Source organism: Medicago sativa, chromosome 2 (assembly GCF_051527215.1).
Source record: "Medicago sativa cultivar Bolivia chromosome 2, Bolivia_mono, whole genome shotgun sequence".
Taxonomy (NCBI): domain Eukaryota; kingdom Viridiplantae; phylum Streptophyta; class Magnoliopsida; order Fabales; family Fabaceae; genus Medicago; species Medicago sativa.
In genome coordinates, this window is record NC_140750.1 from 83,096,309 (window position 1) to 83,113,535 (window position 17,227).

Below are 17,227 nucleotides of genomic sequence, written 5' to 3' on the forward strand. Positions count from 1 at the left end.
GATCTTGGCATGGAATCTTCATCTTTCCTTCATTCCTTGCATTAGTTTACATGTCTATGTGTAACTATCACCTTCTTTGTAGTATTGAGGTAACAACCAAGCTATTATGTAATCTTTTGATCTTTTAATATATAAGGTTCTAGCTTAATGATTCAATATTGTTGTTATTCTTGCTTTTAATGCTTTCAAAGAGATTCAAGATGATTTGGACACAAACTCTTGAATCTAGAACTAGAATAACAATCTATCTTATGTTATATCACTCTTGACAAGTTTGTAAACCTTTGATAATTACTTTTAATCAAGATTTTAATGCTTTCGGATACTTAATCAGGCTGGACACGGTCGATTAAGTTATCCGATCGACTTTGTTATCGTTTAAGGAATTTGGACACGAATGTTTAAACGCTAACTTGGAAATAACGATGTCGCTTTGGACACGAAGGATGTTGTAGAAATGATTGTAATAATATTGGTTATAAAGCTAGAATCTGTTAATCGATCGAGAGATTGCTGCTGTTATGCTTGCTCGTTATCTTATACCGCAAGCGAAATAGTTCGATACCCTCTCGTTTTTACTTTTGTAATCTATGGATATAGTGTTACAAACAAACAAATTATATCCAAACCCTTAATGTGAACTATTGTGAAAATGCTTATAATTAACGTAACTCCCTGTGGAAACGATCCTATATATACTCACGTGTACATAGTTATATGACATGTAGGAAAAAACTTACATCAATTACGAACGGGAGAACCCGTATGTGGCTAGATGGAAACCTAAAGGGGGGTTTGCTGATGTTGACCACTTCAGAGGCTTGTTGGATTCGATGGAGAATTGTCATGTCACCTGGAGGTCGTACGAGCACTGACGAGACGTGACTCCTTTTCAGGACGTGTGCTGGTACTCCGGATGGATCATGGCTGGCAGACAGAGGATGGTGCGTCACTTGTCGGAGCTGGTGCTGAGGCAGTACGGTTATGTTCAGACCGTTCCCCGAGCGCCTACTACGATTATGCCTCTTGCCCCACCAGATGTGGCTGCTGCCTTCTTGGAGTTTGCTCTGCATGTTGTTCCCCAGCAGCATATGGGTGCCCAGGTCCCAGACGACGAACCTTGTAAGTATTCAGATAGGTATGTTAGGTGGTTCTACCGTGTGTCCTATCCTCTCATCGTCAACCATGCTCCAGAGCCTAACATTGTCATGCCGAGACCTGTCTACCAGGATATTCTTGTTGACCAGGAGTGGGCCAGACATCCTCCCGATCCATTGCAGGTCATCAGCAGCATCAGAGGCAGAGTGGAGCATGCGATGCAGATTCCAGAGGTGGTTTCTAATCCACTCTTCTTTGGCATTTTGGAGGACCTCTGTACCAATTATAACGTGTTTGAGCAGCAGCCGGTTCCAAGGAGGAGGTCTAGGAGTCCACAGGAGGAGCAGTAGTGTCTTATTTTAGGACTTGTTTTTATATTTGTAGTATTTTTATGACATTTTGTTGAATTTGGATGTAATACATTTACATTTGCGCGGCTGCGCCTCTTTATGACATTTACGTTAATTTTCTTTAAAATTGTGTTTCTATATTATGAATGAATGAATGCATGTTCTCTAAATTATGAGTTTTGGTTGAATGAATGAATGGTTGTAGCTATGTATGAACGAACGAATAAACAGGGAACAAGAACATGACAGTAGCTGTTGCCTGTGCCTGTCTGTTCTGGTGCGTGTACAAAACCAGCGTAAGTTAACTCACGCTGGTGTTAAAACGAGCGTGACTTAATTCACACTACGTGACTTAAGTCACATATCATTTTGTACTAGCGTATGTTAAGTTGCGTAAGGGCAAAGAGGGAATTTACTTTGGGAATGAGCAAAACTGTTTGTGTAAAGAGCAAAATTCCCTAAGTTAGAGGACTAAACAGGCCCAAACTATTGCTATAAATATTAACCTTGAGAGCATTCTCAAGGCATGACCTAAACAGATTAAACCTAGTCTGATAAATCGTACTCACTGCAAGTACAGTGTCAGTGAGCATGTCATGTCCAGTGTTCGTGCTTTTTAGCTTTCAACCATTAACTATTGTAGCAATGACAAAATGACGTCACAAATTTTTATATAAATTCATGATCCACAACCACAACATCACATAAAAATAAAGGTTACAACATGTTGATCGATACGCACGAAGTAGTAAGGAAACTATTGTTTTAAAGCTTAAAAACTAAGATTTGAAAATATTAAGTTTTGAAAATATTTTGAATAAACTTCTGGAGATGTATTTGAAGTTGTAGATATTTTGAAAATTAAATGATTTTTTTTTTGTTGAGGAATTTGAAAATTAAATGATATAAACTCTTGATTTAGTAAATACAATAAAAATGCAATTTTAAATATACTGTTATTCACGCCATCCTTTTCAACTTCCACACACCACCACCAGCAGTTTAACTAACCAAATTGGGCCAAGTCCAATCTATCTCATTTTCACACTGTAATCAATCACAACCATTGATATGAAATCAAACGGTCCAGATTACACATCAGCCTTTTGATCTTGACCATTGAATTAAATCAAACGGTCCTTATCTGTTACAACATCTTGTTTTCATCCCTTTGGTATGACAAAGAGACCACATATGGTAGGCAGGTGGAGGGTAGATGTAATGCTATTTGTTATTATGGTTAAATGTAGTTATTCTCTCTCCGAATTTGCTAAATACTAAAGTTTTGATCCCTTATTGCATTTTTCGGCCATTTTTGCTTATATGACTTATTCATTAATGATGTGACAACGTTTGTGACTTATTTTTTTACATGGATATTCAGAGGGGTGATAAGCCACACCAAGTCATTAATGAATGATTCACATAAGTAAAATGGCTTAAAAATAGGGTGGAGTTGGAAAAAATAGTTGAGGCCAAAAATTAGGTTTTTTAAACAGGGATCAAAACTTCATTTTATTTTTAAATAGAGGACCTAAAATTGTTCGCTAACATCAAGGAAAGACTTGAAATTATTGGTTGTTGATGATGAAGGGGTAGATAGTTGTGTGAGGTCTAATGTAGTTTATAAAGAGATTTTTCATATACTTTAGTTTATTTATGAACTATCTAACCTTCTTATCTTTCCTTCAAAAAAAAACCTTCTTATCTAAATATTCATGTCAGCATTTTAATGGTACGTTATATTATATAATGATATATTTCTCAAATTGATTGAGTTGATTACAATAATTGCATATTGATCAATGGTTTACAACAGACCCGTGCGATAGCGCGGGTAGAAAGTGTAGTTGTATCTCTGTTTGCATTAGGTTTACCGTTTACAGAACCTAGTAGTTACGAGAAAAAATTACTACCCAAAAAAATTACTACCCTAACTTTCAAGTATTGTCTACAAACACGCCCTCTTTTCAAAACTTAGTAACCAAATACAAACACGTCCTATGGATTATGCATGTTCGGTTAAATTTGTAAATGCGCCCTCTTTTCAAAACTTAGTAACCAAATACAAACACATCCTATGGATTATGCATGTTCGGATAAATTTGTAAACTTACAATTGATTACACTTTATGAGTTATGAAATTTAGTACAGGACAAAACGGTTAGTGACATATACCCAAAGGCAAACAGAAAAGAGTATTACTTTCCCCACCCTCTTGTGTTCTCCTGCGCCCTGCAAAAATTCCTAAAATACCCATGGTCCGGAAAACAAATCCGAAACAGATTGTTAGTGAATCCGGAAGCTACAATCCAGAAAATAACAATAGAGTTTTGTGTCTTTCTTTGATGTCAAGGGTCTCTGTTGACAGTCATATAACCCCGCATAAGCTGCAATGCAATTGCAGGGGTCGTATGAACGGTCAACAATGACCATGACACCACAGACACACCTAAAAGCTACCGAAAAAACTTAAAAAATTGAAGAAAATGTAAGAAAGGAGGTGAAGAAGAATGAAAGAAATTGGTGAAGATACAAGCTCTTTTATTGCCTTAAATTAGTCATAGGTCTTAAATACAGTCAAATAAAATGTGTTCCACATTCAAAACCGTCAAAAAATGCATTCAAACTCCATTAACCGACCAAACCTTTGGTGAAACGCCATCGTCCAAAATGAAACCGAGGGGTTCCGGATTTTATATTCGGGAATGCATGTAGTTTGTCCAGATTATAAAATCCGAACTGCATCGGACCCTGTATTTGGAGCGTTTTCGTGGTCAATGGCTTGAAAAAAATAGAACAAAGATACATCAATTTCGACATTCACCCTGCAGAAAGAGCCAAGTTTCCTTTGTTCACCAGGGTCGTATTTGTCCGGATTATATAATCTGGAATCCATGTGCAATCCAGATTATATAATCTGGACTGCATCAGAATCTTTTGGCCAGTGGTCTGCATCACATAGAACACGTTTGTCAGATGTTTTGGACGGTGGTCAAGTCAAAAAAATGTGTTTTACCACGTTTTTGGACTGCATTAATGGTTTCAAACAGTTTTTTGGTCCCCCTCCCTGTAAATAGCCTTCCAAACCACTCCATTTCTCACACCATTCTCTTCCACCTTCTCCTCCTCTTTCGTCCACAATCATGGTTTTCCATCGTTGGCCTTTCATAGAAAGAGGCCTCTTTGGAAATTTTCAGGGATTGTATGAACGGTCAATGGGGATGGAACCAGCCACCTCCCCCCCTTAGCAGCGTTGTTTTCTTCTTCCCGCCCTCCTCTTTCCTCCTCCCTTGTTTTCCCTCCAACAGTGAAGCTACTAGTATGTCCTATCAGCATCATTGTTTTCTTCTTCCCGCCCTCCTCTTTCCTCCTCCCCTGTTTCTTTCCCCTCCAACAGTGAAGCTACTGGTATGTCCTATGACTTCCCTCTTCTTAGGCTCTTAGAGATTAGATATAGTTTTAGGTTCTTATGTAATAAGCTTAAAAAACTTCAACATTATTGTAATTATTATTCATATATTAATAAAATGAATTCTTTTTATCTTTCTGTTGTTTTTATTTTTGTTTTTTATTTTAATTTGCCTTTATTTTACGAATTTGGAAGACTAAAGTTAAAAAAAAATTGGAAAAACATAAATCCGGATTTTAAAATCCGGAAAAAGTAACAATATAGTTCGGAATTTATTTTCCGGACTAAGGGTATTTTAGGAAAAAAAAGGTGCGCGAGAAATCCATAGGGTGGGAAAAGTAATACTCAACAGAAAAAGCATAACCCCTATTAGGTTCGTGTCAATCAAAGTTGTAAATCAAATTCTGTTAAAATTAATGCTCTGACATACAAACATTCCTAATAACAAATGAAATTTACTTAAAAGTCCCCAGCGGTAGTTAACTACCGTTGGGCTAACCGGCATCAATTAACTTTCGCTAGACCAGCGATAGTTAACTGTCGTTGCTTTTTTCTCCCAAAACCAGAAAACCTCCACCTCCTATTCACTCATCACCTTACCTCACCATTACCATTCCTCAAAAAATTTCCATTTCAAAGTTTTGTGTCAAAATCTTGGTTCCAAATCATTGCTGATGGATTGCTAGGACGTTTCTACGCACAATATACATCAAAAAACAGGTATTGCAACGTTAAACTCATTTACATTTTATTCTGACATGAAAGAGCGGCAGTTAACTACCGCTGGGATCAACGGTTGTTAACTGCCGCTGGGTACTTAGAATTTTTTTTCCCTTTTCGAATTGTAGTGTTACTACCTAAATTTTTATTTTTTTTCGTTTTGTTTTGGTTTGTTTATGTTCTTATATGATATTGGATACATGTTAATTAATTATTTTAGCAATTATATGTTGTTTGTTTATAGATACGGTTGAGAATGCGGGTGATGATCCGGGTGATCAAAAACCTAGTGTTGTCGATTCCATTAATGTTGAAGCTCCCATTAAGGCCGAAGCTTCCGTTATAGTTGAGGCTTCAAGCGTCAATTCCGGTGTGTGGAAACTTCGTGACAACGAAGTGGACACATGTCATTTCTTTTCAACCCAAGATACATGGAAAGATAAAGACGAATTGCTCGGTTTAATTCGTCAAGAAGCAAATAGGGCTGGATTTGCGGTTATCATTAAAAGATCTTGTGAAGGTAGAAACGCTATGTTGGAGTTGGTTTGTGAACGGAGTGGCGGGCACAAAGTACCGAAGAGAAAAGTGAAGCATGAAGCAACGAGATCAAGAAAATGTGGGTGTTTGTTCAAGGTGCGTGGATATGCCGTCATGGAAGACAATGCTTGGAAATTGGCTATTCTTAATGGTGTTCACTGATAAGTGCCCAAAAGTGATTTAATTCATGTGTTAGTTTTTAGGCATTTTGGGGATTTGTTTTACAAGTTATTGATGGAAAAGCTTCAATTTTATGCATTAATGCCATTTATGCTTTACATGCCTTACTCAGCCCTTTTTGTGCAGGAAAATACAAGCAAGGATCAAAAATAGCCAAAGTTCACAAGAAATTCGCCATTAGCGAGATTTCGCCAATAGAAAAATTGGTCCAGAGAGTGTACGCCATCAGCAAAGTTTTGGCAAGTTCAGGAAGCAGAAATGAAGAAACTCGCTATTAGCGAGATTTTCGCCATTAGCGAAAAAGTCACAGAGAGACTTCGCTAATAGCGAAATTTCAGCGAATTTCAGGAAGTTCAAGTGGATAAGGGACACGTGGAGCAACGCCATTGGTGCAGAAGCAGATTTCATGCGTTTCGCTAATAGCAAAATATTTGGCTATTAGCGAAATTACGCATACTTGGCCCATATAAATAGTTGTTTCTTCTCTTTCATTCATTTACTTACTGTTTTATTCATTTTTCTGCATACATAGAGAGAGAACTAGGGCTTTTCTAGAGAGAGAAACACAAAGCAAGGTAGTTAAGAGTAGATTCAACCCAAGATTTGTTGAGACATCATGAATCTAGGCATGGAATCTTCATCTTTTCTTCATCCTTTGCCAAGCTTGCATAGACATATGTAGCTACATCTACCCTTGTGGGTTTTGAGGTATTCAAACAAGCTATTGTGTAAACTCTTGATCTTTTAATATATGGTTCTAGCTTATTTATTCAATATTGTTGTTATTCTTGTATTTAAAGCTTTATTGCGATTTAAAATGATATTAACAAATACTTTTGGATCTAGGAATAGAATAACAATCTATCTAAGTTTTCATTCTAGACATAGAAGCTAATCTTTGATAATCACTTTTAATCAAGAACTTAATGCTTTTAGATCGGTTAATAGATTGGGAAATCAGCGATTAAACGATCCAATCGACTTTGTGATTGTTTAAATAGTTTGGGAAATCGACATTTAAACAATCCCTTAGAAATAACGACATCATTTGGACACGAATGATATTGTTGAGTGATTGTGATAATATAGTTTAAAAAGCTAGAATCCGTTATTTGATCGAGAGGTTGCAGTTGTTACGCTTGGTTGAGTGTCTCTGACCCCAAGCGAAATAGCCCTATCTCTACTCGATTTACTTTTATGTCGAATAGTTAAAATAGTTTTACACAAACAAACTTTTATATCCAAACACTTGATAGACGTTTGGCAAGTGCACCAAATACTATCGAAGTAGTAAAAATATCGATCCCACGAGGACTGTTTTTAACTTCAATAATTCAATTGCGTTATAAAGATAGGATGTATAAAAGTTTATTTTTGTTTGCCACTAGGCAGTAGATTTGGTTTGATTTTATTAAATCAAATAAAAGCATAGATTTGATTAAGAAAATATGGAGAGAGATGAGATCAGGTCTTCGAATCCTCTATGTTTCCCCTAATTGGTTACTGCACCTATTATTACTAATGATTTTCTAGTTTCACGATAGTTAACAAATTAGCCCTAATCAATCCCTTGAGTTAGGATCCTCTTCTTAAACTACAGCCCCTAATTCCTTAGGTGGTCTAATAATCCTTGAAGGTTTTAACGAACGTTAACCTAATATCACTAACAAACGATTATCCATTCCTAGACTAACCATGTTTATTAGAACAATTCAATTAGGTCTAAGTCGAAAGCTATGGTCAGTAGTCATTCGATCTCACAAAATCATGTTTATATTTGATCAGGATATAAAAAGCATTAAGAACAATTGAATTGAATAAAGACTAGAAATTCATTAATAAACAATAGAGTTTCACAGCAACATATGATCAATTAGGGTTACATAGGTTCATCTCCGACCTAATCTCTAAGAGATTTAGCTACTCATAATTAAGTTTACAAATAGCATAATCAATGGAAGAATTAAAACATACATAAACTGGGTTAGAGATGATGAAATCCTCTCCGCTGCAGCCTTCTGGGTGTTAAAATCGCACTTTAGCTCTCCAAAATCGTAACCCCTGTTCTTCAGTTTGAGTGCAATATTTATAGAAGTTTTTGGGCCTGACCCAGCAAAATCGTGCCGCGCCTTGTTAATTGGCGTGCCGCGATTTCACTCAAACAGAGATGTTGTAATTTTCTGCGTCCAAAATCGCGCCACGCCTCATAAAATCGCGCCACGATTCTGCAAAATCGCGCCACGCCACTCAAAATCGCGCCACGATTGTTAATTTACAGCACTTCCAGAATTTCTGCTTTTCACACCCCCAGACTGTCTAAAATTGCTACAGACTCAATAAAAACATCAACACAACTGTTTCTTCGAAATCTTCTATTTTTCTTGCTTTTCTTGCTGCTTAATCTTGCTTGTGAACTCCAAAATGTGATGAAAATGACACTAAAAATAGCGAATAATTGACTGTCATCACAGCCCCAAACTTGAACTATTCCTTGTCCTCAAGGAATCTACTGGCAATATTGACAATCGACAGTAAAATAACAATTACCTGATCAAGCGATAGTACCCAAAAGTTCAACACCTTACTAGATAAAGATGAGCTAGTTTGACTTGTACGCATCCACCAATTCACAACTCCACACAAAAATATGAAAGGGTTCACACATAGTCGACATGCAATCTACATATTACCATACGCTTGAAAAGTTTCTAAACGTCAATCAAAATCAATGTCAATGCACACTTTGAGGTCGTTAAGGGTTATAACGGGGCTTAGGTGAAGGTGGGATAATATTTGGATAAGTAGGCTACACAAAATTTGAGTTAGGCATTCCTACGGAAGTTAAGCACAAAATTCAATCCATCATTCATTCACCTTATGGAACAACAATTCTTGCAAAGGTACTAGAGAACACTTGTAACTATTGGGACAATCGAGTTTAAAGTTACTCGGATTTTCAATGTTTTGTCCCTTTTTCATTCTATTCTTTTCTTCCTCTTTTTTTTTTTGATACACCATTTTTGTGTGTATTTTTCATGATAATGTTCTTTGTTCTCTAGTACCCCCAGCCCCAAACTTAGTTGGTTGCAAATTCCAATAGCAACCCCAAACTTAATTATTTAGCAACATTCTACAATGCCTAACTCAGAAAAGCAATATGGGACAAGTCCTAAAAGTCTCTAATCTTGTAATGTAGTTTGTCACCGAACAAAAAGTTCTAATCCTACCGGCTCAAATTGGTTAAGAAAAGGATAAAATATAACAGTTATAATCAGGGTAGGCTTCAAAAGGCTCACATGACCAAGAACTTTTGCCTCAGTGTGCTAATGACAAAGATCAATCAACAATAGAGAAAAATTGCAAGTTCTAGAAATGTAAATGAATGGAACAGTCTATATAAGTAAATTGGAAAAAATAAAATTTGGCCATGAATCCTTACAGTTTAGATATCTGGGAGTTGTGACTACCTATCTTTAACGCCGTACACTTCGCCTTCGAAACACAAGTCACTCCTCCTTTTGAACTTTTGGAATACCACTTGAACAAATATTTGTTACTAAACTGGAAAAAGTCAACAAACAAGCAAATTCATTAATAATAAACAAGCTCAAGAACAATTACATAACAGGGGGATACAACTGAGTTATTCAAACATACTGACAATTATCTGACTCAACAATAAAAATAAAATACTGAAAATAAAAAACATAATAAAAAGGATGGGTTGCCTTCCACCAAGCGCTTTCTTTTACGTCATTGAGCTTGACGCTTCAACCACTGTTAGGGTGGCAAATATGTCAGAAAGAACACATCACCCTTCTTCTTCCTCTTGTTAGGCAGGAAATCCATGAACTTGGCATAAAGAAGTAGGTGCTCCCATGTGCTCACATTTAAACCTTTGGAATTTAAGCTCTCCCACCTTAGAGAAGGACATGCATCCATTTGCACACGAGTGATTTCCTTAACCCCTATTTGTTCAGACTTCGGGAAAATGTCAGCACTCCTCACTTTTGGATTTTCTTCCACCACAACCTTGTGACACTCAATCTCCATCTGAACCAGCTTCCTCTGAGACTCATGTGCTTTTTCAACAAGATCACCACACTGAACATCAAACTTCTCAAATGAAACTTGATTTGACACCAAGAAATCATCTAAAATATTCTGAAGTTGAGTATTGTAATCGATGTTGATCACCTCTTTCTTCCCTTCACCATCACTACCTGGTTGATTTGCCTCATGATGATCACAACACGAGATTTTGTTGTCCAAAATTTTGATCTTAAAAGATAGCATATATTTTTCATACTGCAACTTAGCAATCTCTTCTGTGTCATAGAGGAGTACCCTGTCTATCATAGCTGCAAAACTTGGATAAACTTTTCAGTAGCACAGTACAATGAGAAGAAAACAAAGAGCATAATATTTTTTTTAATATATATATACAAAAATATAAAAGATAGAAATCCTAAATAATAACGTAATTGCCAAATTGAAATGACTCAACAGTCCCCGGCAACGGTGCCAAAAACTTGATAGACGTTTGGCAAGTGCACCAAATACTATCGAAGTAGTAAAAATATCGATCCCACGAGGACTGTTTTTAACTTCAATAATTCAATCGCGTTATAAGAATAGGATGTATAAAAGTTTATTTTGATTTGCCACTAGGCGGTAGATTTGGTTTGATTTTAATTAAATCAAGTAACAGAAAATAAAGATTTGGTTAAGAAAATATGAGAGAGATGAGATCAGATCCGTCGAATCCTCTAAGTTCCCCTAATTGGTCTATTGCACCTATTTGTTATGAATCCTCTTCTAATTTACGATGATTAACAAAATAGCCCTAATCAATCCCTTGAGTTAGGACCCTCTTCTTAAACTACAGCCCCTAATTCCTTAGGTGGTCTAATAATTCTTGAAGGTTTTACCGAACGTTAACCTATTATCACTAACAAACGATTATCTATTCCTAGACTAACCCTGTTTATTAGAACAATTCAATTAGGTCTAAGTCGAAAGCCATGGTCAGTGGTCATTCGTTCTCACAAAATCAAGTTATATGTGATCAAGATATAAAAAGCATTAAGAACAATTGAATTGAATAAACTAGAATTGAATTCATAAACAAAATAGAGTTTCACAGCAACATGTGTCAATTAGGGTTACAAAGATTCATCTCGGATCTAATCTCTAAGAGATTTAGCTACTCATAATCGAGTTTACAAATAGCATAATCAATGGAAGAATTAAAACATACATAAACTGGGTTAGAGATGATGAAATCCTCTCCGCTGCAGCCTTCTGGGTGTTAAAATCGCACTTTAGCTCTCCAAAATCGTAACCCCTGTTCTTCAGTTTGAGTGCAGTATTTATAGAAGTTTTTGGGCCTGACCCAGCAAAATCGCGTCGCGCCTTGTTAATTGGCGTGCCGCGATTTCACTCAAACAGAGATGTTGTAATTTTCTGCGTCCAAAATCGCGCCACGCCTCATAAAATCGCGCCACGATTCTGCAAAATCGCGCCACGCCACTCAAAATCGCGCCACGATTGTCAATTTACAGCACTTCCAGAATTTCTGCTTTTCACACCCCCAGACTGTCTAAAATTGCTACAGACTCAATAAAAACATCAACACAACTGTTTCTTCAAAATCTTCTATTTTTCTTGCTTTTCTTGCTGCTTAATCTTGCTTGTGAACTCCAAAATGTGATGAAAATGACACTAAAAATAGCGAATAATTGACTGTCATCAACACTTAATATGGTAAATGATGTTGAAATGCTTAAGATATACGCAACTCCCTGCGGAAACGATCCTATTATACTCACGTGTAAATAGTTTTATGACATGTAAAAATCTTACATCATTCACAACCATGAGATAGTGCCGTATGTAGCAGGGCACCTTCTTGCCGGAAGATTAATGGAGGACGACAAGAAGATTGTACATGACTTGACCAATAGTTCGGTGAAACCAAAAAATGTTTTGACAAATTTGAAGAAGAAAAGGAAAAAGTCCATGACAAATATCAAGCAAGTCTACAATGAACGTCATAAATTCAAAAAGGCAAAAAGGGGTGACTTGACGGAGATGCAATTTTTAATCTCAAAGTTGGAAGAGAATGGATATGTTTATTACATAAGAGAAAAATGTGAAAGTAAAATTGTTCAAGACATATTTTGGACTCATCCAACATCAGTAAAGTTGTTTAACAATTTTCCGACTGTTTTGATAATGGATTCCACGTACAAAACCAACTTGTACATGATGCCATTGTTTGAAATAGTTGGAGTCACCTCAACCTATTTGACATATTCGGTTGATTTTGCATTTATGACGTCGGAGAAGGAGGATAACTTTACTTGGGCTTTGCAAATGTTGTTTAAACTTCTTAACCCAAATAGTGATATGCCTAAGGTGGTAGTGACCGACAGGGACACGGCTATGGTGAATGCCGTAGCAAATTCTCTCCCCGATTATAGTGCAATACTTTGTTATTTCCATGTTGGCAAAAATGTTAGAGCAAAAATCATCACCGATTGCAAAGTTAAACAAAATGTTGTGGTAGTGGATGGGCAAAAGAAGGTTGTCAACGAGGTGAAACATAGTAAGATAGTTGATACCATATTTGATGCATGGGAAAAATTGGTTGAATCTCCTACTTAAGAGTTTTTTTTTGAAGAAATCTCCTACTTAAGAGTTATATGCGGATAATCTATTGGAATTCCAAGATGCTTGTAAGGATTATCCAAAGTTTCTTCACTATGTTGAAACTACCATTTTGAAGCCTTTTAAGGACAAACTAGTGAGGGCATGGACAGACCTTGTGTTACATCTTGGGTGCAGGACCACGAACAGAGTTGAAGGAGCTCATGGTGTAGTGAAAGAATATTTGTCCACCTCCAAGGGTGATTTGGGTACTTGTTGGAAAAAAATTGATGAGATGTTGTCAATCCAGTTTGGGGAGATACATTCATCGTTTGGTAGGAGCGTTACGGTCTTGGAACATCGATACAAAGATGTCACTTTATACTCTGGGTTGGGGGGTAACATGTCTAGACAAGCCATGAACTATATTTTTGTGGAAGAAGAGTGTGCTAGGAAAATCTTGTGCATCGAGAAGAAAACTTGCGGTTGTGTTCAAAGGATGTCGTATGGCGTACCTTGTGCATGCTTCATTGCTATGAAAATCTGTCACAACAAGCCTATTCAATTGGATGAGATACACCCGCATTGGCATAAGTTGTATATGGGTGAAGAATAAAGTAATGAAGATTTGTTTTCGGTCGCGGAGGAGTGGAGTGGTATTCAAGAACGTCTCAAAAGAGTTCCATACCAAATGAAACTAGAAATCAAAGAGGGTTTACGGTTGTTAGCGTTTCCGGAGAGTACAATGTTGTCACCACCTCCAAGAAAGGTGCCAGCCAAAGGAGCAAAGAAAAAAAAATCAAATCTACACCAAAAACGACACGTAGGATCCCATCTTCGTGGGAGACTATTGATTCTCAACATCCGGAAGTCAATCTTCACCACCAAAAAAATCTTCACAACGTAAAACAAAAGGTGCTCGCATTGGCATTTCTCTGGTTCCGGTTCCTAAGGTGATTTTTCTTTGCATACCAACTTGCTAACAACGAAAGAAATTTGAGCGCCTAAAAATTTTCAATGATCTAGATAGTTCTCCCGGTCACGACGGCTTTGGTGGTTTCTTCTTTCAGCACTATCGGAAAATTGCCTATTGATGTTTTTAATTAGATTATGGATTTCTTTTGGCATGGTTGGTTGCTTCCAAGTCTCAACTCCAACTCTTTTTTTTTTTTGAAAGGAAGTCTCAACTCCAAGTTAGTTGTCCTAATTTTAAAAGTAACGGGTGCGGATAAAATTGAGCAATTTTGTTCAATTACATTAGCAAATTTAGCAAATTTCTATTTAAAATTTGTCTCCAAAGTTTTGGCTGGCAGGTTAACTATTATTGGTCCAACGCTTATTTGTGAAAGGGGTGCACATAGCTGATTGTGTGGGTATTGCTTATTTGATGTTAAAAAAGCTTTTGACCCCGTATAATGGATGATTCTGCCAAAAGTTTTGGAAGTCTTTGGGGATGACAATATATTTTTGGAGCTATATTTTTAAAATGGGGTTGACCCTATTACTAATTACCATCCACTTTACTAAGTTATCTATTACAATCAACACTCACATAATTGACTATTTACCTTGCAAGAGAGGGGTTCATCAAGGTGATCAGCTATTCCCATAGCAAATACATGGGTTTGGCACTAGGGAAAATCCCTAATCCAAACATGGTCTTTATGAGAAATTTTTTTTTGTACCCTACTTTATTGCCAAAAATTCAAAAATGCCCTACTTTTTCGAAAAATTGCAGAACTGCCCTACTTTTTTAGACTTTCTGGTACCACTCCACTTGGGCTACTTTTCGAAAAATTGCAGAACTGACCTAGCGAGTTTATCAAGGGCTCAAGGCCACTTATCAATTTCATACTAGCTTCTGATAAACGGAACTAAAAGCAATGACAAGAAATGAAAACGAAAAAGTCTAATAGGATCATTATTTGATGAAATTTTATAAAAAGTCTAAACAAAAAGTTTAGATATTTAGAGAGAACAAAAATATATGACCTTTAAAAAAAAATACTAAAATTTCAATCGCAACACATTGTAAATTAAAAAATTGATTTAAGCCTAGTTGTTGCTAAACATCTCTTGTTCATAAAAAACTAGACTCTTGACCCGTGCAGTAGCACGGGTCATACCACGTAGAAGTTAATCGAATCAATCGCAATAATGTAAACATATATAGTTGATATTAGTTTTATATCAGCTGAAATGGGGGTGAAAATGTTGGCCATGTTATTTTTGCTTAAAGAAGAGAATAGTTGTATTCTCACAACTAAGTGGTATTTAAATAGGTAATTGGCAAGTCTTCTTTGAAAGTTTACTAATTTACCATCTATTCATGACCTGAAATAACGATTAGCAATAATGAGCAATAAGTTTCTTTTATTCACAATGAAATATCATTAATCATTGAAAGTTTACTAATTTACCATCTATTCATGACCTGAAATAACGATTAGCAATAATGAGCAATAAGTTTCTTTTATTCACAATGAAATATCATTAATCAATTTCATAAATATCTAAAATTTGACTTGTTACATGGAGGACATTCAAATTTCTAATTCGATTTTTGCGATAACTACGTGCTAATCTTTCTTTCCTCTTCATGAAATGTCATTAAGTTCCAAAAATATCATTACTTTTTTCTTTTATTCGATTAGCATTACTAACCTCTTTCATTTCGTATGAGCACTAAGTTTCTTTTATTCAAAATGATGTTAACGATTAGCAATAATGAGCAATAAGTTTCTATTATTCACAATCAAATATCATTAATCAATTTCATAAATATTTGAAATTTGACTTGTTACATGGAGGACAGTTAACTCTCATAAACGATTTTTGCAATAACTACGTGCTAATCTTTCTTTTCCTCTTCATAAAATGAAATGTCATTAAGTTCCATAAATATCATTAATTTTTTCTCTTATTCGATTAGCACTACTAACCTTGTAAATAAAAGCAATTCTCACACATTTTGTGGATTACTGCATAGTACATAAAAGCAATTAAATGCAGTTATTGCATAAATGTTGGAGAGTATTATGTTAATATCATCATTGCAGTCATAATTGCTTTTAATAGGTAGTAATTGGTAGAGCAATTAGTGTATACTGCATAAAGCAATTAAAAGTAATTCCTATACGAAAATATGCACCTAAAACGTTTCTGTAATCAAGTCCTATACGAAAAGCAATTAGTGCATACTGCATAAAAGCAATTAAAAGTAATTCCTATACGAAAATATGCACCTAAAACGGTTCTGCAATCAAGTCCTATACGAAAAGCAATTAAAAGTAATTAGTTATAGCAATTAAAAGCAATTCCTATACGAAAATATGCACCTAAAACGGTTTTGCAATCAAGTCCTATACGAAAAGCAATTAAAAGTAATTAGTTATAGCAATTAAAAGCAATTCCTATAAGAAAAGCAATAAAAGCAATTAGTGCATACTGCATAAAAGCAATTAACCTTGATACGTATTAATTTTTGAAATAAGTACGTGCTAATATTTCTTTTCCTCTTCATGAAATGAAACGTTATTAAGTTCCATAAATATCATTACTTTTTTCTTTTATTCGATTAGCACTACTAACCTTTTCCATTTCGTATGAGCAATAAGTTTCTTTTATTCACAATGATGTTAACGATTAGCAATAATGAGCAATAAGTTTCTATTATTCACAATCAAATATCATTAATCAATTTCAAAAAATTTTGAAATTTGAATTGTTACATGGATGACAGTCAAATTAGTAATTCGATTTCTGTAATAGCTACGTGCTAATCTCTCTTTCACTCTTCCTGAAAAACATATACATCCGAAATTCGTAAGCGACAAAAATGATCAAATGAACTTTTAATTTAAATTGTTTACATTTATAAAAACACAGTATTAGTAGTCTTGCACTCACATCCGTTACATGGAACTCAAGTCGAAGAGTTCTATATTGAACTCACAATCTGTTAACAAACTTGTCCAAATCCGCTATAGGATTTGGATCTAATGGAGCGAAAAAGATCAAAGATTCAAAAAATTTAGCGCAAGTTGAAAAATATAAACGAAACAACACATAAGAGATCAAGAAAGAATATGAAACATTGTACCCTTCAAGCAGTGCAATGCTAAGAGAGTTAGTGCATCACTTTCCATTGTTAAGTCTAAACTGTTTTGATGTAAAAATGATGGAAGGAGAGGATAATTGGTATGCAATCGTTAATATTGAAAGTTTCTCAAGTTAACATGAGGAGAGGATATGGTTTAAAAGTTTGTAGGGGGTTGT

At 35.6% G+C, this 17,227-nt stretch overlaps 1 protein-coding gene across 1 annotated transcript; it reads left to right on the forward strand.

The window, feature by feature from the left end:
- The first annotated feature begins 923 nt into the window (after window positions 1-923).
- On the forward strand, window positions 924-1,448 carry LOC146951588 (uncharacterized). Its single transcript, XM_085748756.1, has one exon. The coding sequence runs from the start codon at window positions 924-926 to the stop codon at window positions 1,446-1,448; it is 525 nt and encodes a 174-aa protein (XP_085604882.1).
- Window positions 1,449-17,227: the final 15,779 nt, after the last annotated feature.

What these genes read in the sequence shown, in the direction of transcription:
- LOC146951588 (XM_085748756.1), top strand. Translation starts at nt 924, where the DNA reads ATGGCTGGCAGACAGAGGATGGTGCGTCACTTGTCGGAGCTGGTGCTG.